Raw genomic sequence first — 24,074 nt, 5'->3', positions numbered from 1 at the left:
CTCGAGAAACCACGGTTCCTCGCACGAAACCAGGTTTCGTGCTCACAAAACCTAGTTTCTTGCTCAAGAAACCAAGGTTCTTGCCATGAAACTAGGTTTCGTGGCACGAAACCTGGTTTCTAGCCCTATAACCGCAGTTATAGCTGGAATCTTAGTTCCGTGAGCAAGAAACTAGTTTGAGGAGCAGAGAACCTAGGTTTTCAGCAAGAACGACACTTTCAACTCGGCGCGCGATTTTGTAATCATACATTCGAGAAACCGACGGTTTCGCTACCGAAACCAGGTTGTCGTGCTCACAAAACCTAGTTTCTTGGCCATATACTAAGGTTTCAATGGCCATGAAACCTGGTTTCTCCGCCCTATAACCGCAGTTATAGCTGGAATGCTTAGTTTCTTGAGGGCAAGACAAACTAGGTTTTGGGAGCAAGGAACCCACTTTCAACCGCGCCAGTTTGTATCACTAATTCGAGAAACCAGGCTGGGCTTCACTTAGCTGGGCTTCACTTAGCTAGGCTTCACTTAGCTGGGCTTCACTTAGCTGGGCTTCACTTAGCTGCATGGGCTTCACTTACCTGGGCTTTACTTAGCTGAGCTTTACTTAATTAGTTGGTCTTCATTTGGCTGGGCTTTACTTACCTGGGCTTCACTTAGCTGGGCTTTACTTAGCTGGGCTTCACTTACCTGGGCTTCACTTAGCTGGCTTTATTTAGTTGGGCTTTACTTAGCCGTGGTTCACCCGACTGGGATTTATATTACTCAAATTAATCTAGTGTCTATATATTCATACCTTGTTCATTCACACTGTCGTCTATAATATACCTTGCTCGTTTTACTGTATTGCCTCACGCATACCACATTATCTTTAATGTAGTCCATTCGCATACACTCACTTTACATACATCGGTTTAGTTACGAGACTCGCGCTCTATACATTATTGACGTCGCTTCTTGACGCCATCTTGCTACGTGGTAGAATTCAACCCATTTTCTCCTGGATCGCTGACGTATGATCATTAACTCGCTGTTGTTGCAGACCCGCCGAGCGCCCCTAGCGTTCCCACTGTCGTCGACACCACCGATGACTCCATCACTGCTAAGTGGCAGCGACCTCGCAAAGATGGCGGATCGCCCATCGCTGGCTACGTGCTCGAGTTCCGCAAGGTCGGCACGGATGCGTGGGGTCGGGCCGCTTCTTATCTTATACCGGACACCGAGTTCAGGTATGTGGCTTCAATGGTGATCTACCTCGTAGTGAGATATTGATAGGCCCGGCATGCATGCTTACTTAGAGCCAGCCAGAGCTAATAACACAGTGTGGCTCGATTTCGACAGGTTTACTCTCCACATCGGAATAGACTAACTTGGAAAATGGTCAAATGAATTTTAGAATATAATGGTTCGAGTTCCGGCTTATTTATTTCTCACTCGCATGCATAGTTGTTAAGTTATGATCGTAATCTTTATAAACCGCATAATATATACACACACATATATATACAAAGTTTTAACTTTGTGATTATTTACTTCTGATATATAAAAAAAAAAAATTAATATATAGACGCACTGTAGACGTCGGAGCGTGGTAAGTACTACTAACCACTAAGCGTTGCACTGCTACGCGTTGCAGACCGACCTATGCGTGTAGAGCGTAGATCTACAGACGTGTCGACGCGTGTGCTTGTTTTCAGGGTGATCAACCTGGCAATAAACAACAAGTATGAGTTCCGCGTGCGCGCTGTGAACAACGCCAGCCTGGAGGGAGACTGGAGCGACGTGTCTGAACCCATCGCCGCCACGCCCAGACCACGTTAGTATCCTCTCTTCTCCCCTCCCGCCCCATCCCTCCTGCTCTCAGCCGTTCATGTGTAGTGTGTAGCACACGCAATTGCGAGTTGTGTCCTTCATTTAGATATATATTCTTGATCTCAACCGGTGCACACCTTGATGGTTCGTCGATATTTCCAATAATAAGTTAATAAATATGATGATAATAATAATAATAATAACAATAATAATAATATCAATAATACTAATGCATAATAATACAATAATATTACTAATAATAAATAACAAGCTTTTCGTTGTTGCGTCGTGCAGGTGCGCCGAAGATCAGAATGGAGTTGTCAATGAGAGACATGCTGGTGAAGGCGGGAGAGGAATATAAGATAGCGATTCCTTACATCGGACGTCCCACGCCAAAGGCTCACTGGTCACAGGTGTGTACGATGTAGTAGGTTGTAACTCTAGATTAACCCAGAGTATAGACCATCTCTATTCACGAAGCACACTGTAATGACAAACGACAAGTGACACCGTTATTGTGGTTAGTATACTGTATTAGTGAGTAAATTAGATGTTAAATTGCGTGATATGCGAGTACGAACTTTACTCATGCAATTTTACGGATGTAATAGATACGACGGGGTTACTAATTGTGGGCGTGTTTTATGTGGTGGATGTAAAGGTCCGTCAATCCGATGGGACGGTAGACATTTTTAGTATTCCCGCCTTCTAAAGGGCGAATTACCGTACGAGTACGTGTTACTGAATATAGTTTGATTACTGAAGCCATGATCACCCGTCTGTCCTGACCGCAGAATGGTCTGGAGGTGCGTGCGAGCGAGCGCATAGAGTTTGACGTGACTGAGGAGCTGGCGATACTGATCAACCACTCTGCGCGACGCGACGACGCCGGCAACTACATGCTGCGGCTGCAGAACGACGTCGGCGTCGACTCCGGAAACCTGAAGCTCACAGTTGTCGGTACGCTGTCGGCCAGTGACGCGGCGCTACGTCGCCATCGCACTTAGTTAACCGCCGTATATATAGTCATAGCTACGTTGCTATATTTTAGTTAACTGCCGTGTAGCGAATAGCCGAATAGCGATTAGCCGAATAGAGTATAGTCATAGCTACGCGTTGCTATATGCGCGGTATTGAGGAACGCAAATTCACGAAGCGCGGTATGGTGTTAAGTTAGTTCAGGAGACGACGGCAGCGAGGACACCTATTGCGTCGGGCTTGGAAAGGGAATAGAATCGTAGTAAATGTAAGATCTATGGCGAATACTAACGTGCGCCCGACTGCAAATCTTCTCGGATTGGGAATTACCGACTGAATGAATACAAATCTTCTCGGATTGCGAAATACCGACTGAATGATTACAAACCTTTTCGGATTGCGCGAAATATAGTTTTGAGTGTTTTGGCTCGCGTTATATATATTATTATTTTTTTATTTTTATTGTTATTGTATTATATTATTAGGAGAGCGTCTGCTTTAACTCGATTGTTTCTTCTGCTTGTCTCAGATCGGCCGGGACCGCCGGCCGGACCGCTAGAAGTGACGGACGTGAATCCAGAGTCGTGTTCTCTATCGTGGCGAGCTCCCACCGACATCGGTGGCAGCCCCATCACCAACTACATTGTCGAGAAGTACGACCAGTCCATCGATGACTGGATCAAGGTAACCCGTTACTCACTACCTAACATTTCTGCTGTTTATGCCGATCACTTCACCGATGTTAATGCATGCATCTTAGTATCACGTAGCGAAACAATCGCGTGCATTTTTATTGCGCACATAATTAATGACAAATAGTATTCAGTAACCTGGTGCGTAATTATTTTAGCGTATAAGAGGTTTATATATATATAATGTCTTGTTAGACGTTTGTCTTTATTCTAAAATGGGTGTTTGCTTGATCGGCTGTAGGTTACCAGCTTCGTACACCTGCCAGGCTATAGTGTTGTTGGCCTAAAGGAGGGCCACGAGTACAAGTTCAGAATCATGGCAGAGAATAAATATGGCATCTCTGATCCGCTGGATCTTGACAAGTCTATCACAGCCAAACACAGATTCGGTGAGTTAACGCTTTCTAAAAAAAACTATGATTGGCCTGAATTAAAATACAATTAAAGCCGCGTGCACGTGTAGTGGCGAAGTCTTCTCTACCTTTGTAGGTCTGTATCAAACCGTAATGATTATTTTGTTAGCACTTTACACGAACACACTCGCGTACTGTTGATGTTTATGTTCGTCGGCTGTTCTGTCATGTGGGCCGACTGATGCGTCATATAACATAAGATCCTAACGTATCAGATCATAATTGTGTGACTAAGTGTGAATAAGGGCTGTGCTTGTTATGTGTATGTTACATGGTTTTAGTTAGCTGGTTGGATATTTTCATTTATATACATGCTGTTTGCAATGCACGCGCTGATAATTACGCAAATAAAAAAATCATTACCACGCACGCGCGCACGCACACACACACACACACACACACAACCACACTATGTATATATATATATATATATATATATATATATAAATAATATAAATATAAATAATAATAATAATGTAATATATGTATATATGTATATTATAATATCTACAGATGTACCGAATGCACCGGGCAAACCAGTCATCGACGACCACGACGAAAGGTCGGCCATTCTCGCCTGGGCCGCGCCCGAATTCGACGGTGGCTCGCCCGTGCAGGGCTACGCCATCGAGTACCGCAACCCGGGCGACCGCATCTGGACGAACGCCTTCACGTACCTCGTCGGCGAGCGGCGGGTCGAGGTCGGCAACCTGCAGGACAAGTACCAGTACGAGTTCCGCGTGCTGGCTCGCAACGCGGCCGGCTTCGGCGTACCGAGCGACGTGTCGAGCGCCGTGCTGATGCGCGCCAAGGAGCAGGCGCCGTCGTCGCCAGGCCAGCCGGAGGTCGTCAAGTGCGGCAACACGTACGTCGACCTGCGCTGGGACGAGCCGCGCACGGACGGCGGCAGCGTCATAACGGGATACTTCGTCGAGCGACGAGAGATCGTGTCGGCGGCGTCGATTCGCGCCCGCTCCGGCATGGAAGGACGTCGGCAGTCGGCGCTCGCGGAGGTCCGTCGGCAGTCGGGCGCCGAGGCTCGTCGGCAGTCGGGCGTCGAGGGACGACGACAGTCATCGATGGCGTCGACCGAGAGCCACTACTCGACGTACAGCTCCAGCTACCTGTACAAGTCGTCGGCGCGCCACGTCGAGTCGTCCTACTCGGCGATCTGGATTCGCGACAACGAGAATCTCATCACGCACAACTTCATCACCGTCACCAACCTGCCGCGCGAGTCCGAGTACGAGTTCAGAGTGACGGCATGCAACGCGGTCGGCAACAGCGACCCGAGTCCGAGCACCGGTGCCGTCAAGGTCAAGGAAGTCATCGGTGAGCTACGTTTTCATTTCCCGTTTGGTTGCTGTTGTTAATTTTAACTTGCGTGTGAAATTTTTATGATTCGCCGTGTGTGTAATCCGTCGAATTCATTTTTATTTTATTGTGTTTTTATCTGTATATGCGTAAAGGTATACAATTTGCCTTATGCATAACTCGTCGGCATTTCTATTCATTCGTATATGATTTCTGTCGTTTAGTACCAGAGTCACCCACGATCACCAAGCGGCTAAGTAACAAACTGACAGGCCTTCGTAAGGCAGTCAGGCTACAGTGCAAGGCAACAGGCACGCCACCGCCACAGGCTCGATGGTAAGTCTTTTACTTCATCGTATTAAGGCTTTGAGTGCCAGACCATTTTTAATAATGATGAACGGACAATTATGTCTTAAATATAATAACGTAATAGTTATACATAAGTATAGAGCAGATAAAATTTGCCTACTGAATATACTGTATGGACTTTCGGTAAGGATATTCGTACTGCACTTGGTAGTTTGCCGACGATGTAATAATATATCGTGTACTCCTGCGCAATCACTATGCTAATAAATTCATTGCCAATAATCTCCCGTTGTTTCTGCTCACAGGTATAGGAACGGTATCGAGGTGGTTCCCGGTAACCGCGTACAGATGTTGTGCGACGGCGACACCTACACGCTACGCCTGAACGAGGTGTGGGAGGTGGACGAGGGCGAGTACACGTGCGAGCTGAAGAACCAGGCTGGATCCGAGTCGACCACCTGCAAGCTCACGATAACATGTAAGCCACGACACGACACGACACGACACGACACGACACGACACGACACGACACGACACGACACAACACGACATATCACGCGCTGTTATACGCCAGACATAACTGATTATATTTATTTGAACATGTGCAGTAACTTGAACTTGAACTTGAACTTGAACATTAACAACTTGTACAGTAAAATGCGTATTTAAGATCAAGGATCTTACTGAAATTTGTCATCCCGATAATATTAATGCATCTATCCTAATGTAATGATGTAATATATATATATATATATATATATATATATATATATATATATATATATATAAACTAGTTAATCTATTAATATATCTAACTGCGTGTCTTACTTCTTACTGCTGTCATATACTACTATATACTAATATCCTCTCACTGCTACCTACCTCCACCAGCTCCACCGAAGATCCACCAGCATCCGGGCGACGTCACGTTCCGCGTCAGCGACCTCATCAAGGTCAAGGTCTTCTTCATGGGCACGGCGCCGATCACCGTCAAGTTCGACAAGGACACCGAGCGGCTCGTCGAGAGCGACCGCGTCAAGTACGCCATCTTCGACGACTACGTGCTGCTGTCGATACACGCGGCCGAGCGCGGCGACGGCGGCGACTACACGATGACGCTGACCAACGAGAGTGGCTTCGCCAGCACGGGCTTCAACATCCGCGTGCTCGGTAAGCACTGTCGTCGTTAGCATAATGATTATGATTTATGAATGAATTATAATTATTACGATTAATTTATGTTAATTAATAATACAACCGCGTGTCGGTGAGCGCCGTCGTTAGCATAATAATTATTACGATAAATTTATGTTAATTTTTAATACTAAGAACACTTGGTGAGCGCCGTCGTTATCATAAGAATGTGTGAATGTTCGAAGTGTATCATCGTTCGTATTAGCACCGCGTGGGGGCGTCACTAACCGGAAATCGCCTCTATATCTGTTCTCTGCGCGTCTCTCAGGACCCCCCAGCCCGCCCGTCGGCCCACTTCACGTGTTTGACGTCACCAAACACATGGCGACACTCGCGTGGAAGCCGTCGAAGAACGACGGCGGCAGCAAGGTGACGCACTACTGCGTCGAGCGGCGCGAAGAGGGCAAGGAGGCGTGGACGGTCGCCGCCACCTACTGCAAGGACACGACCTTCACCGTGCAGGGCCTCACCGAGAACCGAGTCTACGAGTTCCGCGTCAGCTCCTGCAACGATAGCGGCCAGAGCGAGCCGCTCGTCGGTGCAAATACGGTCGTCGCTAAGCTGCCGTTTAGTGAGTATACACCTTAAGCGTGTTCGCATTCTCCGTGTTGTTACAGTTAGATTAGTGCGTATATTAGGAGAGATCGGGAACGCTTATTTTTGGGTCACGGGATTTTTGGACCATTTCAATTATATGGGAACCGGGAAATACCAAATAAATTACCACCTAAATAACGATCGGGGAATTACGAAGGATTAGAAATACTATGAATTATGTTAACTCTGCGATTATATTCAACTGGGAGCAATGAAATAGGGGGGAACAGGGAATAGATTCCTCTCCCTGTTCTCCCCTCTATTATAAGTAGTATATTCTCCGCGCTGAATGCCAGTGATTGTGTATTCACAGTAATTTATGCGTGGCGTGTTGTTACCTATACTAAAACGCATTTTACTTATGAAAATGCGTTTTAGACATCGGCGTGGGCTTCGTATAATGTTTGCCTGTTTCTGCCGAGCAGATGCACCGGATGCCCCGGGCGTGCCGGAGATAGCGCAGGTGGGCGGAGATTTCGTCAGCCTCACCTGGGACAGGCCTTCGTCTGATGGCGGGGGCAGACTGCAAGGTGATATGTTACTGAGATTGAACGTTTGTAATAAAGCAATAATAATAATTATCCAGCGTGTACACATACGTGCGGGCGCATCATTACGCGTTTTACAGATTATAAATTATCAACGAGCGTTTTATACCAGCTTCCAAATACAACGTGCGTCTTTCTCGCGTGTAACGGGCATGTTTTCCGCGTGTTACCCGCGTGTAACGCGCGTGTTTACCTCGTGTAACGAGTATGTTTCGCGTGAGTGTTTCTTGGCGTGTAATCGCGAGTGTCTCCGCACTGCAGGCTACTTCGTTGAGAAGCGCGAGGTCGGAGCGGAGAGCTTCGTACGCTGCAACCAGGAGCGATCGAAGCCGACCATCTTCAACGTTCACAACCTCATCGAGGATCGGCAATACGAGTTCCGCGTGTACGCTGTCAACGAGGCAGGCCTCAGCGAGCCATCATCCAACTCGACCACGGTCAGAGTGAAGGACCCCAAAGGTACCTACCTACCTACACCCATGGCTCGAGCATTTAGCGTGGCTAGTCGTGGAGCGTTGGTCTGACTATGTTAGACCGTGAAAATAGAGGCTCGATTGAATTTTGCGGACTAGTATAGAACACGCTCAGAAACAGCTGGCTGTTTCTCTCTGCACTTGTAATCTGTAAGTCTTGTAATTCTAATAAGACTTCGTCGCTCTGTCGTCGGCGGGAAAATCTCTTCTTTTCGTTTATACGAATTTAACCCGCACGGATTGCGATTTATTCGACAACTTGAAACTCCGACGGCGCGCGCGCGTGCGTGCGTGCGTGCGTGTGTGTGTGTGTGTGTGTTGTGCGTGCGTGTGTGCGTGCGTGAGTGCGTCTGCTGCGTGTATATATACTTGCTATGCTCGCGTCTCTGTCTATATCTGTATCGACATCATCACACATCTCTTGCTTATATCTGCACACAGCTCCACAGCTGCCCGAGTTCACTATTCACCTGAAGGACGTCGTAGCGACGCAGGGCCGCGACGCGACGTTCGAGTGCGAGGTGTTCGCCTCCGACGACACGCAGATGCACTGGTTCAAGGGCACGCGCGAGATCTTCAACGGCATAAAGTTCAAGATCTTCCGGGAGACCTACAAGCACGTGCTCGTCGTCGTCGACGTGTTCGGAGAGGATGCCGACGAGTACGTGTGCCGCGCCGTCAACAAGGCCGGGTCACGTGCCTCGCGCGCTGACCTTATCATAAAGAGTGAGTGTTCGCGTGTTCGTTCGTTCGTTTGCTCCGACATACTGAAATCGTGATCGTGAGGAAAAATGGTTAAAAAAACGTAGAAAATTGGAGAGAAATTCGTGCGTGACGTCTGTTTTATCATATTTGTCTTCCTTATTTTCTTCGTATGTTCTTCGTATGTTTGTTGTATTATCATATTCGTGTGTAAAATTTGGAGGCGCAATGTTTTCACTGGCGCACCATGCGGCTTAAGTTTAACAGTTCACTTGTCGTCTTCCCGCAGCCGCTCCGCAGATCGTCATGCCGCCGCGCTTCAAGGAGGTGGCGCTGTTCACTTGTTATGTTTAACTGTTCACTTGTCGTCTTCCCGCAGCCGCTCCGCAGATCGTCATGCCGCCGCACTTCAAGGAGGTGGCGCTGTTCACTTGTTATGTTTAACTGTTCACTTGTCGTCTTCCCGCAGCCGCTCCGCAGATCGTCATGCCGCCGCACTTCAAGGAGGTGGCGTTTTTCACTTGTTACGTTTAACTGTTCACTTGTCGTCTTCCCGCAGCCGCGCCGCAGATCGTCATGCCGCCGCGCTTCAAGGAGGTGGCGCTGTTCACTTGTTACGTTTAACTGTTCACTTGTCGTCTTCCCGCAGCCGCTCCGCAGATCGTCATGCCGCCGCGCTTCAAGGAGGTGGCGCTGTTCGAGAAGGCGGAGACGGTGGTTGTGAAGATTCCCTTCACTGGCTTCCCGCGACCCGACGCCTGGTGGACACACAAGGGCGAGGAGATGGAGAACACGGACAAGTACCACATTGAGATCGAGGAGCGCCACGCCGTGCTAACTATCAGGTGCGCATGCGTTGTCACTCATGCGTTGTTGCTCGTCATACGCGGTCGCGCTTCATCTCTCGCGCGGGTTCTGTCACTTAGTGCGCCAGTCTCGCCGTTGCCACGTGCGGGTCTCTTTATTCCACGTACGCGTCGTCCCTTGACTCCGCATGCGAGTCTCTTTATTCCACGTACGCGTCCCTTGACTCCGCATGCGAGTCCCTTTATTCCACGTACGCGTCCCTTGACTCCGCATGCGAGTCCCTTTATTCCACGTACGCGTCCCTTGACTCCGCATGCGAGTCCCTTTATTTCAGAGGCAGGTCCTTTTATTCCATGCGCAAGTCCATTGACTCCACATGTGGGTCCCTTTATTTCACGTGCGGTTCCGTCCCTTTATTTCACGTGCGGTTCCGGCCCTTTATTCAACATAGTGATGCATTATTCCACATGCAGGTTTCTTTGCTTCACGTGCCGGTTCCTTCATTCAACGCGTAGGTTCCATCACTCTGCATGTGGGTCCCTTTGTTCCTCCCTTTCACATGCAGGTGGACCATGGGTTTCATGGAGGCTTGCAGAACAAGTCGATAGTACGCACCGGATAGAATAGCACCAACCAGTCAAAATAATTGCGACAGCGGTCATATTCCGAATTTGCATTGACACTACGACTCCTTCCCTTTTTCATTCAGCCATTGATATCCAAATGAAAGTGTGGATTGGTATTACTGCCAAAGCAACTTCGGATAACAGCAGTTATTGTATTCAGCAGTCCATACGTTATGAGCGCGTACCGGTTGCTCTATCATTCCGAGTCGTAGTGACTCTTCCTAACGCGCGCATGGTGTTGACAATTTCAGGGAAACGACAAGAGAAGACACGGGTATCTACAGACTGATTCTCGAGAATGACATCGGCAGTGATACAGCTGCGATTAAGATTCAGATCAATGGTAATTATACATTTTCAATCAATTATTTCGCTTTACTGTGAATGTAAATGTTCTCGCTTGTCAATAATCGATAGCGTTTGGCGAAATATGAAGAATTTCCCAGCGACTATAACACTCACAGCGCGCGGTGTGTTCTAAGGAGTAGCGGGCGTCGAATTCCACTGAAACACAAGTAAATACAGTGCAATCTACGGGCTGTTACACTATACGCTCCCTCTGGGGCGGATCCCCTGTTTTCAGACCGACCGAGTGCGCCACGTTTCCCTCTCGTGGAGAACATTCGCGATACGTCGGTGACGCTGTCCTGGAAGCCGCCGATCAGCGACGGAGGCAGCTTCATCACGGAGTACATCATCGAGGTGCTAGAGCTTCCCAGGGAACACTGGATACGCATCGCCAACACCAGGTGTGTAGCGCCTATCACTGCTGCTGCAAGCTGCAATGGCTATGACAGCGAGTAGTCGGAGATAGCTGTCGTCGACGTCATCTCTGAGTGATAACGCTTTGTCTCGCTCGCTGACGTATTGTGCTCGTGTTGTAGTACGAGATTATCAATGCTGAATGAAAGTGATTCGCCAATAAAGGACGGAGGATATTGGAAGGGGGAATATGAACGTGTGGGGTGCGTGCGTGCGTGTGCGTGCGTGTGAGCGCGCGTGTGTATATGTCTTTGTGTGTGTGTATGTGCGTGCGTGTGTGTGTGTTGTGTGTGTGTGTGTGTGTGTGTGCTGTGTGTGTGTGTGCCTGTGTGTGTGGTGTGTCGTGTGTGTCTGTGTGTCTTGTGTCTGTGTGTCTGTGTGTCTGTGTGTCTGTGTGTCTGTGGCGTGTGCGTGTGCGTGTGTGCGTGTGTGGTGTGTGTGTTGTGTGTGTTGTGTGTGTGGTGTGTGTGTGTGGTGTGAGTGTGAGTGTGTGTGCGTGCGTGCGAACGTAACAATAAGCGCGCGCGTGAACACTCTACTTACAGGCTGACCCATCACACGATCCTGAACCTGCTGCCGAATCGTCAGTACATGTTCCGCGTGTTCGCTGAGAACTTCTATGGCAGGAGTGATCCATGTGAGGCAACGGCCACCATCGTCACGCAGGAGCCAGAAGAGTACAGGAAGAGAAAGACCTACATGGAAGGTGAGTTCTGCAGACCATGACGCGTAGGCGTTTGAGAAGCGAGTCGGCTGATGGCCTGAGTTTGATCATAAAATTGTAGTTTGGTGAACCTGCATGTGCTGTTCGGCTCCGCTCCAGAGAGAGAGATATAGAGAGAAAGGGCAGATAACGAGAGAGAGAGAAAGAGAGAGAGAGAGAGAGAGAGAGAGAGAGAGAGAGAGAACTTTTACATTGTTAAGTGTGGATACGTAACATTGTATGTAATATAAATGGTTTTTTGGAGTAAATGCGGGTGGAGACGTTGGAGGAGAGGGTTGGTTTTGGCATCCTAGATGTAGGTAGAGGCTTTACCCGTGCAATCAGAAACACTGTAGTCAAGTGAAGCTACCGAGCGTTAGAGATAGGCTACTGAATAACGAGTCTCGTCAACTCTCTCGCGCATGCGTGGCAGCCTTATCGGACAATCGCAATGACGTTGTCGCGTCCTGAAAGTGTCTGACTCTGCACCATATTTCACTACCTATACCTGTAATGTGTGATACCATATTGTATGTATATTGAATGTACAATATGGATGGCGACACATGAGTATTAACGTTCTCCGGACAATTACGTAAGCACATGCGTATACTAGTAAAGGTGAGACAAGTATTTCATGTGAATATATTAGCGGAAACCTAATCAATAAATTCATTCGCTTCCAGATGAGTTTGGCAGGCGTATCAGAGGCAGAGGTTCTCCACTGTCGAACTATGACCAGTGCGGTACGTGTGGGATTCTTTGCTTGTTATACAGTGTATCATAGTGCCTATGACGTACCGGTATCCTTATTTCAGTAATTGTTTCGTGATTATAATAACCAATTATTATATGTCATATGTATTAGTTGTTATTACAGTTCAGTGTTGAATAATAAACTTTTTTAGTATTTGCAAAGACGCTTTTATAATTGTTCGGCTAGAAAGTTGAGGAAATATCGTGTCTCAATGCACTGTAGACAGTCCTGCTGTTATTCGTATAAATATATCGCGGAAAGGATGAACAGAGGGGTCTTGCGCTAATCACAATATTAATACTACTCACAGTGTTTGATTACTACGAGAAATACATCCCAAGACCTGTCGACATTAAATACGGAGAAAGCATCTACGACTACTATGAAATCCTTGAGGAGATTGGAGTGTACGTATCACTACCTAATGTAATGACAATGTGTTTTGACATCATGTTTATTATCATGTCAACATTCAGTATTTTAATCTAACGAGCAGCATCTGTGAAAGAGAGAGTGACTTACTAGCTAATTCGGCTATTTAAGAAATTAATATGCTGAAAAGGTATATATTCCTTTGTATGTTCATCTAATTTCAGAGGGATGCGGAATTTTGTCTTATCTTGCCTTATTTATCTAAAACCTGTTCTCATTCATCAGCATCCGATTAATAGAATTAACTAAGCCTCCTCTATATATATATATATAATCATCACACATGTACTGGAGCTGCCCCGTCAACGCACCTATTATAACTGTATTATATTCATTCCGCTCACTATTGCCAGACCGTGAAGGAGAGTTCAGGCTTAGTAGAGAGTCACGGTTATAGCATCGCAGTGCTATTACTGAGTAGCGCGCAACCATTCGTATTTACAGCGGCGCGTTCGGCGTGGTGCACCGGTGCATAGAGAAGGCCACCGGTAATGTGTTCGCCGCCAAGTTCGTCATGTGTTCGCATCCGGCCGAAAAGGCGGCCATACGTCACGAGATCGACATGATGAATCAGCTGCACCATCCGAAGCTGCTGCATCTACACGACGCCTTCGACGAGTACGACGAGATGGTGCTCATCGAGGAGTTGTACGTATCAGAAACACCTTCCTAATGAGTGAATGGGGGGGGGGAGCGGTTGTTTTTCGGCAAGTGGTATTGGGCCATTTTATATTAACTCTGGGAACCGGGTAATACCGGGTAAATTTATGAAAATTAGGATATTTGAGGTTTTAAGGAATTGGGCATTACGATTTTATTTAACTGGGAACTAAGAGATGGCACATTTTTAACTTGGGACACGTGGAATATACCTCCTTTTCCCACTTAGGTCGTTGTGTGCGTGGGGGGAGTGGAGCTGGGATGTTTTGGGAGAGGGGCGTAAATGGAAGATTATTGAGTATTGCATACGGCTGTGGGGATAATGGAAGAGGGGAAGAAAGTCTGCTATGTCAGGGGAGAGTGAATGGTAAGGACCGGTATGTTCTGGGTAAGAGACGATAGATAGGAACGTATATAACAATCATCTATGCGGAAACATATGACGTACTAAATGTGGACGAATAAGCGAGCATCGTGTCAGCATACAACCACATATCTGTAATGCGCGAAGAAAGAACTAGTGTGCGCGCAGAGGTCGGGTGAAGACGGACTGGGAGGAAATATATAGCAGCCATCTGCGCAGCGTACGCGAGGCTGATGTTGATAATGATTGGCGAGGCGAGATCGTAGCAAATATCGCACGCATTGTGCTTTCCGTCTCTGTACTGTTGATCCCTGCTGTCTCTGATGTCTCTCATCTCTGTGTGTCTCGCTGCAGCGTTGCTGGTGGGGAGCTGTTCGAACGCGTGGCAGACGAGAGCTACAACATGTGCGAGGCGGAGGTGATTCACTACATCACGCAGGTCTGCGAGGGCATCAAGCACATGCACGAGAACAACATCGTCCATCTCGACCTCAAGGTGAGCGTGCCTGAGCTCTCAACCCGCCCTGTCAGAAACATCACGTATAGTTGTGACAGTCATAACAAATGTCATGGGTATTTGCATGGCACTTCACGCGACAAAAGTTACGGATTTCACAAATAGTTGCGACCGTCATAACTTTAAAACTTCATGAGTTTTTGCATGCCACTTCACTACAAGGGTTATGACATTTCAGACTTGATATGATCAGATGATTCCATAGTTGATTATGATGTTTCTGACAACGGTTACCCTGGTTACGGGATGGCGGGGTATCGTGGGCATAACTATTGCTAGTAAAATGCAATATTCAATATTTAAGAAAAACGTTCACGCGTAAACGATTGATAGATTATACGTTAGTGTTTATTTATACTATTTATTAACTAGTGTTTCAGTTAAGATCACAATACCGATTATAACAGATATTTGCAGTTTTAATAGCGTTGTTACTTACTATATCCTGCGTGTCCAAATCATTCCTACCAAATCCGCGTAGTATATTGCGGTTACTATTCATTAGCGCTCGAATCACGATGGAATCTAACTTGGATACCATACAATAGAACATCAATAAAAATTCTTTTCTCGTGACAGCCGGAGAACCTGCTGTGTACGACGCGTCGCAGCACCAATCTCAAACTCATCGACTTCGGTCTCGCGGCCAAGCTCAACCCGGACGATACGGTCAAGGTTTCCATGGGAACGGCAGACTTCGCCGCGCCGGAGATCGTCGAGAATGACCCGGTCGGCTTTTACACGGACATGTGGGCCGTCGGCGTGCTCGCCTACGTGCTGTACGTTAACCCTCCCGCTCCCCTACCTCCCTCAAACAGCCACACACCCACCACCCCCGTGTCGCTCTCAAATTGACACAGTACATTGACTCGTGTCGATGATGGGCGTACATGCGCGGGGAAGTTTATTCACTTTAATAAAACGTCACCGTAATAAACATTATACTGAAGAGACTGCTGTTTAGACTGAGACGTTCAGAGATGAAGCAGTTTTTAAACAGAAAAGACATAAATTTGTCTTTTTAAACAGACGTGAATTTGTCTGTTTAAACAGTCGTATATTTATCATTTTTTTAAAGACGATGATTTATAATTCTAAAGAGAAAATACTGAACCGACGTAAATCTATCTTTTCTTAAAGAGTCGTCACCTCTCAGGTGAACAGAGGCGTTTAATTTATCTTTAGAAAAGACGCCAGCATAGTGCATTCTGACGTATCTCACGGTATAATGTTGCCGTCGCATGTGCCCGCAGGCTGAGTGGTCTGTCTCCATTTGCCGGAGACGACGACATTGAGACGTTAAGGAACATCAAGCACTGCGAGTGGGAATACGATGAGGAGGCCTTCCAGCACATGTCTGATGAGGGCAAAGACTTCATCAGGCGTCTGCTGATCCATGACAAGTGGTGAGTCTTAGATTAGAGAAAAATAATCCCACATTTCTTTAGACACGAAAGGTAGGATTATAAAATAGGAAAGGCTGCATAGGTTGAATATAATATCAAACATTCGGAATAATAGTTGGAGAAGGAAACAAAGATGAAGATGATGATGATGATAATAATAATAATAATAATCATCATCATCATCATATAATAATAATAATAATAATAATAATTATTATTATTATTATTATTATATACATGTATTTTAAGCGTTATAATGCCTCTGCGCGTATTAGCTCGATGAACGTGAAAACTAACAAACATAATCTTCGTGTCCTAGGCGTCGAATGACGGTTCACGACTGCCTCGACCATCCGTGGTTGAGAGGTGACCTGAAGCACCTGACTAGGAGAATCCCAGCTGCCCGCTACCGCGCCATTCTCGAGGCAATCAAGGCCAGATACGTACGTAACGTAGATTTTACGTATATACCCACAACGTCGATATTTACATCTACGTATATACTAATACGTATATACTAATACTGCTATACTGTGTACTGACTGCGCGTCGCGTTGTGCGGCATAATCGAGTTAAAATGGCTTCCACGTGTTAATTTCACCGACTATTCAGTCATTATTAAACCATGGATATAGATTACATTTTGTGATTGTTCTGGATCTTCCCTGGTGATCAATGTATTGCGGTTTTATTTACAATATGCCCCGATTGTGTTATTATTCGTATAACTTGTAACACATTTATTGCACATTTAGACACTTGTAATTGGAACAGATATAGATACTATGTGCGATTTTAGACACTAAGTAAACGTTTAGAGACTATGTGCACATTTAGACACTAGGGACACATTTATACACTAGGAACACATTCCGAAACTGGAATACATTTAGACGATAGGAATACATATCTTCGCCAAGAACACGTTTAGACATTATGCAGACGCAGATTTAGGCGTGTTGTTTTAACGCGTGTATTTGCGCTCCTGCAGGAGGCATGGCAAGCGCCCATCGTGGCGATGGGCCGCATGGCTAACTACGGAGCACTGGTGAAACTACGACCGATGGAGTATAAGATCATCGACACGCGCTTCGGTGAGTGATCCTCGCGTGCATGGCAACGCGCTTATAACCATGAATACAATTGTATATAATTCTATGCAGCAATGGCTCCTAAAATTGTAGGCTTTGCTACATCATTGCTATACAATATCGCTGTATGGGCGAGCACTTGTGGATGTTTGTCGAGCAATAATAGTTGGAGAAGGAGAAGAAGATGAAGATGATGATGATAATAATAATAATAATAATAATAATCATCATCATCATCATCATCATCATATAATAATAATAATAATGAGTTGACTGAGTTGCTAAGCGCGCATACAGTTATTTATTGCGCCACCCGGTGTATGCTGGAATAAGGGGCCTACCACATAGTATACAGCGACAAAAATTAACGAGGTTTTTGGAAGTCACATGACTTTCCACTGAAATTCCGCATATGTGGCGAAAACAGCCAAGTCTCATTGAATGGTGTATTACTAGCTTACGCAATGGAGTAAGTGTAATATTGGCACTTAATGTTTACTCCAATTATGAGCTATATTTGTATTTTGCGACATATTTCTGCGGAGTCCTATTATCAATTGAGAATTTCCGTGCTCATGCGAACTACGAGGCCTTGAGAAAATGCACTTCCCTGGCTGGGGTTTGAACTCACAATATTCGAAGTTAAAGGTGGACACTCTGATTGCTGGCCTACCGTAGCTCTCTTTCTACGAGTAGTTCTCGACGATAACGACACGCTGACTTCGCCGTCACTGACTCTGCGTTTGTTCGCGTTCTCGCAGATCGCAGAGAGGCCGCGCCTAGATTCATCTACAAACCGCACAGTACGGTGGTGCTCGAAGGACGCGGCGTGCGCTTCGAGTGTTTAATCATCGCAGTGTCGCCACCTATCGTCAGTTGGTGAGTATTTAAAATCATACAGACACAATTACTGCTCACTGTGCCTAGTGATATAGTTTTTAATTGTTTATCTAGGTTAATTGTAATTCTCTTAGTTATAGTTGTGTAGTTAATGCTGGTGTTTGCTGAAGTACAGAGCAGAAAAAACAGTTGTGGGTGCGAAAATAGTATATTGATTAACTATCTACTTTTAGAAGTGTTAACTTTGGTTTTTTTCGTCGGACAAAGAATTATTTTTTGAGACGAACTAATGCCTTAGACAAATACGGCGTGAGCAATAAAAGACGATACCGCCACAGCAAAGTGTAAATGCGTATGCTGCCAGCGCAGCCGCACACGCTCTCCTGAGGATTCGCCAGAAAACTGTAGTAATATGCCGGCCATGCATTTTGCAGCTATAGCAGCGGCATCTTCCAGCGGTCATTATCGTAATCTTGCCACGGTCCGTCATCGCCATGTGCAACCATTGTGAAACCTGACGCAATATGCTAGCTGTGGCTGCTTGGTCGTCGCGGGTCGCTCACGCGCCCTATTCCTTACTCGTCCAACGCGCACAGCTGGCTTCATGTACAGCAGCTCTGTCCGTGTAGACCTTTGCTCCCGCTACAGGGCTATAAACGACCCACAGTGCTCGGAGACGACACTGAATCTTTGTAGCAATTTAGGCTAAGCTGCATCCTGTGATACAATAGCAAAATTCGCTAGCCGGCAAAATGATACGACTTTAGCCCACAACCAGCTAATCAAACTCAACTCGCTTTAACTTTTGCTATTTGTCGAACTCATACGAATTAGACGCATACATACGCGCCACGTCTAATTTAGGTAGCGGCAGAAAAAGTGAGACTCACTGCCGTTTCCCAGCACTGTGGGTTGTATAGTCCTCTAACGGAAACGACGGGCTACGTTGGTAAAACTACACGCATCATAGCGGTGCTATTCAGAAAGCACGATGGCGGGTACATACGAACGTTGCCAGCCTTCTCGGGATATTTATAATCGTAGGGCCGTCAGCAGTCGTTAACGCTACGGTGCTGACAGGTGAAAGCGGCAGTTTTTATGTAAACCCGCCTCGAACGCCGTATGAAGCCGGGCATCTGTGTGATGCGGGTGGTGGAGGGCAACATACTCATGATACTATGCAACAGCTTGCCGCCACATTTCACTCGCGTTTGCGAGTATATTATGTAGATCATCCCAGTTTACGCGCGAGTGCGTTCATAGTCTGGCCGTACAGAGAACAGCGTGTACTGAGTGTGTGAGGCGAGTAAGTGAGGCAACAACCAGTGGATGAGCTATTGATGTGGCTTCGGGATTTGCGTTGTTGCAAAGCTAATATAGCGACAACTGAGGTGCACTACTTGCGCATCGAGATTCCTGCGGTGTGAGATCTCTTCTGGACACTTCGTTAATTGTATTAGCTGGTAATTAGAAGAACATATTGATTATATATGATAATGTAACGCATTTAATTTCGTCGATATGTGTTGTAGTTGTTTGTTTGTATTTTTTGTATTTATTTGCTGACGGCAAACTTGCTTCTAACTTTCGTGTGCAGTTAGAGCTATAGTTAGCAGTAAGGGCCGCGACCCTCTCTAAAACAGCTCGATTCTAGATACCGTGAATCAACAACGGTCGACCGCGCACGTATGTATCCATCCTGTCGACTGAAGCCACTTCCAGCGAAACGAACTAGTTCTTGCCGTAGCGTATAGCGCCTATATATGTAACCAACCTCAATACAGCTTCACGAAAGTACGCAACGTTCCTCTTTTTCTTCATCATCATCTTATTCTTCCTCTTCTTCTTCTTTCGACAGTCTACATTCCACATGCTTCCTCTGGAATACGGCCGCGTATTGGGCACTGCGGATGTATATACGTCTGCGCAAATGTAATTTGAGCTGGCACCTTCTTCGTTGGCCCTCTTCGCCCACTGTACCTATTTTTGCACTCACTCACTCACTCATTCACTCACTCACTCACTCACTCACTCACTCACTTATTCATTCACTCAATCACTCATTCACCCACTCACCCACCCTCACTCACTCACTTACTCACCCTCACTCACTCACTCACTCACTCACTCACTCACTCACTCACTCACTCACTCACTCACTCACTCACTCACTCACTCACTCACTCACTCACGCACCCACTCACTCACTCACCCACTCACTCACTCGCTCGCTCACTCGTGCCCGCCCGTCCGCTTGTCCGCACGCTCAGCCTGCCCGCTCGTTCACTACTCACTCACGCGCGCGCGTCGTCTTCGCAGGTACAAGGCGGGCTACGAGATCAAGCAGAGCGTGAAGCACATGAAGAAGTACTCGCACAACACGTACGAGCTGATCGTCAACCGGTGCACGATGGACGACGCCGGCGAGTACATCGTCGTCGCGCAAAACTCGTTCGGCAAGCGCGAGGAGACCGTCTTCCTCAACGTGCAGAGTGAGTGCGGCGCGTGGATATAGCATATAACGTTTTATTCATACCATATACCATAACCATTTTTACTAACGTTGCGAAAACGTTGTGTTAGCTGGGTAGATGCGCGCATGCGCGGCCAGCTCCATAGTAACGCCGCGGTGCGTAGGGGGGGGGGGCAGACGCGTCATGACGTTATACCTATGCGTTATACGCTAGTTCGGTAACGTTGTTAGAAATGTTATGACGTTACGTTTGCTCGGTAACTTTATCAGAAACGTCGTAACGTTATGTCAGTTAGGTATCGTTAGGTCACGTCATGTCTGTTAGAAACGTCATAATGTTACGTTTATTTAGTAATGTTGTCAGAAACCTTCTTGTTTGCTTAATTTTCTTCGCTTTTTATTCCCTTACACTTTAGTAAATTGAAAATTTGAGGCGTTTTCTAATGCTTGACGCATACTAAGTAGGTTCGAAAACAGTTTGTTGGTACCTATCCGTGTTTCTAAAGAAGATCCCGTAAAAGTGGAATAGTTCTGCCAAATATTATGAGCGTGCACTTACAACGCAGGCTTGCCAAGAAATTCTCAGCGTATTTTCTTGTTGACATTGCTTGCTGAGAGTAATGCGTATGCGGGAAGCAGAGTTTGTTCTGGCTCCAACTTGAGCTGCTATTGGCTTTGTTTTAGGCCCCTGTAGCGGCGTATTTGATCCTTTAAGCACGTTTTGTTTCCGCTCATCAAAGACCTTGAATTTCTAATCTTTGAATTGACTAACATATTCCTATGCAAAGCTCGGTCGTTATGTTATACCGTTGGCTTTTTAGAGATTTCTACTGTATGCCCTATATGCTTTTTTTAACTTCGCCGCTCTAGTTTACTATTTACTGTTATTTGACCGAACGGAAAAACAATTTCTCTAAATGAGCTAGAATTCACTGAGGGAGCCTCGTCCAAAATGAAGGGAACTCCGTCCGCCTTAACCTCCATAATGAAAAGGTTGAAGAATGTTTAGCGTATTATGTTGGATCGGGTGCTCAGTTTGAATCGATGCTCGGTCAGATAAAAATGTGACGAAATGTGATATATATTTTAGCACACAGAAATGTCGACGCGTTTAAAGTCATCGTATCGAATTTCTTCAATTTTCTTGTTTATTATTACAATTTTCAGTTTTCATATGGGCCGTATAATAATAACAATAATAGTAATTATTATTATTATTATTATTATCATTCCCTCTGCCTACTTCGCCATTCACCTATCCATCACTTCCTTTTCTCTTAGCCCCGCCTCTGCGCGAACCTTTTAAGCCTCTCGCCCGCGCAGCTTCCTAGCGCGCGCTCCCCAGCCTCGGCGCACTCACTGCTGCTGCTCTGTTACGATAACGATGTCTGGGTTTCTGCGTGCAGAGATGCCTGAGCGGGAGCCGCTGCTGAGACCGCTCAGCCCGCAGCACTACAAACGTCGCCGCACGACGAGAAAGTTCGACCTGTTCGCACTCTCCGAAGAGAACAAGCCCAAGTTCACGTTCCTGCTGCGTCCGCGCTTCATCCAGGAGGGCCTCAGCTGCAAGCTCATCTGCACCGTCAGCGGGATGCCGCGACCGAGCGTAAGTTACCTGTCGTGCGCATGCGCCGCAGCTCCAGCCACGGCACGTGTCACGCGGGCATCGATGCAGTTAGAGGTTAGAGTAGAGTTGGTGTGCGACCAAGTTGTTCGAAATGCACAATGAGGGTGTGACTGTGCAAAGCTCCTACGCGAACAGGACGTGTTGTCTAGATGACCGGATACTCAACACGGATAATCACTCATCTTTTTTTATCTCTCTCTTCGTTTTTAGTAAATTGCAAATTTAAGGAATTTTTTACTGTAATTCGCAGTGTTGATCTGTCTATTTGATCAACTTTGTCTCTTTCCGTCTTCGATATAGTCCTTTGCACTTTGAAGACTAATATTTACGAGGTAAAGGTAGGGGCACACGAGCGATTTTTATCGCCCGATCGCCGCGAATTTTAAAATCGCTCGAAAAATTCGCCCGTGTGCCCGTTCACGTCGACGCCGATTTTTAATCGCCCGCACGAATCGCCCGTATCCAAAATGTTCGATATTTTCGGGCGATTATTTACGCCGGCGATTATTTACGCTGGCAAATTCGCTCGTGTGCCCGTGTCCGGCGTATTTTGTCGCCCGATCGATTTTTCTAAACCAATCGGACGTGTTGTTGATATCATGTGATGTTAAAATCGGGCGATTAAATTCGCTACGTGTGCCCCTTCGTGATCGGGCGATTAAATTCGCTGGCGATTTTAATCGCCGCGATCGGGCGATAAAATACGCTCGTGTGCCCCTAGCATTAGCCATGCCCTGTTACTTACCGTCATTCTACCTCTCCAACCGCCACAGATACAATGGTTTAAGGACAATCGTCCGGTGAGCAGCGAGGACAACAACGCGCTCGATTATACCTATGGCATCTGCTCTCTGGAGATGTACGATCTTCAGCTTCCCAAAAGCGGCGTGTACTCGTGCGTCGCCACTAACGAGCACGGCTCCGATGAAACGCACTGCAGACTCATCGTGGAAGGTACGTGCGCCTTCGCTGTCGCCATCTTGATCTTGATCATGATATGTACGTCGAGAAGCCTAAATAGGCCAATTACGACGGGGTCCATGTTCCATGTTACGGGTAGGCCATGTTTCAGCCTTGTGGCTATCATTCATTCTGGTGCCTGATTGATGGAATGATACGAGTCTAGTATAGTATGTCTGAAGTCGGATCTTCGCACGATAATTAAACCTTGCCACAACAGCTATACTAATGACAACATAGCCACGTTACACTTGCATGTTACCTTGGTTACAGGTATATTACATTGTTACATTACATCAGGCTCATTGGTATACATTTTATTTGTATGTTATCTTGTTACATTGCATGGTTAAATTACATCCGAATATTAAATGGTTACATTGCTGCAGTTATTCAAATCAGGTTCACTTCAATTTCTTTATGTCGTCTGTCGATATACAGTTTGACATAAGTTATAGCAGGTATAGGTTTGTTACAAGAAGATCATTCTCAAATTGTAGCTTGATTTTTGGCAAGCTTTCCCCACGCTTATTTTTCAATAAAAATTTCAATGATGATAAACGCACGACGTTGATACGTAGACATACATATACGCTTACATTACCTTTCTTCTCTCTCATAGCGAGAAAATACACCCCTCTGCTGTACGCCGGTCTGGAAGCCACCACCATGGAACAGGTGCAAGCCATGCAGAAAGAATCGCCTCCTCTCTCGCCAACAAAGAGGCAGAGGAGACCCAAGTTTGACAGGATTCCGTGTAAGCAATTGCTGCGCGTTCACAACAATCGATTACCACTCGCAGTCCATTTAGAACGCCACAGCGTTATTGAATAACTTTAAATCCGCATTATCCATCAGTTTAAATTACGAAATATTACACACGCGCGCGTATGCACGCACACACATACACACACATGCACACACACAAACAACACACACACACACACACACACGATCACACACACACACCAACACACACGAGAGTACACAATATTATATGCACGAAACTACTACATTACACATGGA

The 24,074-nt window shown here is 46.3% G+C and overlaps 1 protein-coding gene across 1 annotated transcript in view; it reads left to right on the top strand.

Annotated features, from left to right (window-relative positions):
• LOC106813160 (titin-like) overlaps nucleotides 1-24,074 on the top strand; it is a 180,648-nt gene that overhangs the window by 149,801 nt on the left and 6,773 nt on the right. The window contains exons 207-237 of the mRNA XM_014817590.1: nucleotides 1,034-1,220; nucleotides 1,689-1,807; nucleotides 2,098-2,216; nucleotides 2,598-2,763; nucleotides 3,311-3,465; nucleotides 3,715-3,862; nucleotides 4,400-5,218; nucleotides 5,425-5,536; nucleotides 5,815-5,987; nucleotides 6,401-6,679; nucleotides 6,972-7,274; nucleotides 7,726-7,830; nucleotides 8,110-8,307; nucleotides 8,763-9,047; nucleotides 9,673-9,868; nucleotides 10,708-10,799; nucleotides 11,040-11,205; nucleotides 11,764-11,924; nucleotides 12,608-12,667; nucleotides 12,989-13,085; nucleotides 13,555-13,758; nucleotides 14,489-14,630; nucleotides 15,231-15,430; nucleotides 15,905-16,057; nucleotides 16,377-16,500; nucleotides 17,049-17,151; nucleotides 17,910-18,027; nucleotides 20,308-20,480; nucleotides 21,868-22,067; nucleotides 22,862-23,042; nucleotides 23,671-23,805. Of these exons, the coding sequence (XP_014673076.1) occupies nucleotides 1,034-1,220; nucleotides 1,689-1,807; nucleotides 2,098-2,216; nucleotides 2,598-2,763; nucleotides 3,311-3,465; nucleotides 3,715-3,862; nucleotides 4,400-5,218; nucleotides 5,425-5,536; nucleotides 5,815-5,987; nucleotides 6,401-6,679; nucleotides 6,972-7,274; nucleotides 7,726-7,830; nucleotides 8,110-8,307; nucleotides 8,763-9,047; nucleotides 9,673-9,868; nucleotides 10,708-10,799; nucleotides 11,040-11,205; nucleotides 11,764-11,924; nucleotides 12,608-12,667; nucleotides 12,989-13,085; nucleotides 13,555-13,758; nucleotides 14,489-14,630; nucleotides 15,231-15,430; nucleotides 15,905-16,057; nucleotides 16,377-16,500; nucleotides 17,049-17,151; nucleotides 17,910-18,027; nucleotides 20,308-20,480; nucleotides 21,868-22,067; nucleotides 22,862-23,042; nucleotides 23,671-23,805 (5,673 nt within the window). The remainder of the gene's footprint in view (nucleotides 1-1,033; nucleotides 1,221-1,688; nucleotides 1,808-2,097; nucleotides 2,217-2,597; nucleotides 2,764-3,310; nucleotides 3,466-3,714; nucleotides 3,863-4,399; nucleotides 5,219-5,424; nucleotides 5,537-5,814; nucleotides 5,988-6,400; nucleotides 6,680-6,971; nucleotides 7,275-7,725; nucleotides 7,831-8,109; nucleotides 8,308-8,762; nucleotides 9,048-9,672; nucleotides 9,869-10,707; nucleotides 10,800-11,039; nucleotides 11,206-11,763; nucleotides 11,925-12,607; nucleotides 12,668-12,988; nucleotides 13,086-13,554; nucleotides 13,759-14,488; nucleotides 14,631-15,230; nucleotides 15,431-15,904; nucleotides 16,058-16,376; nucleotides 16,501-17,048; nucleotides 17,152-17,909; nucleotides 18,028-20,307; nucleotides 20,481-21,867; nucleotides 22,068-22,861; nucleotides 23,043-23,670; nucleotides 23,806-24,074) is intronic.

Source organism: Priapulus caudatus, unplaced genomic scaffold, assembly GCF_000485595.1.
Source record: "Priapulus caudatus unplaced genomic scaffold, Priapulus_caudatus-5.0.1 Scaffold0, whole genome shotgun sequence".
NCBI classification, from domain to species: Eukaryota; Metazoa; Priapulida; class Priapulimorpha; order Priapulimorphida; family Priapulidae; genus Priapulus; species Priapulus caudatus.
The sequence above is the reverse complement of the archived record's forward strand: the minus strand, read 5'-3'. Positions and strand labels throughout refer to the sequence as shown.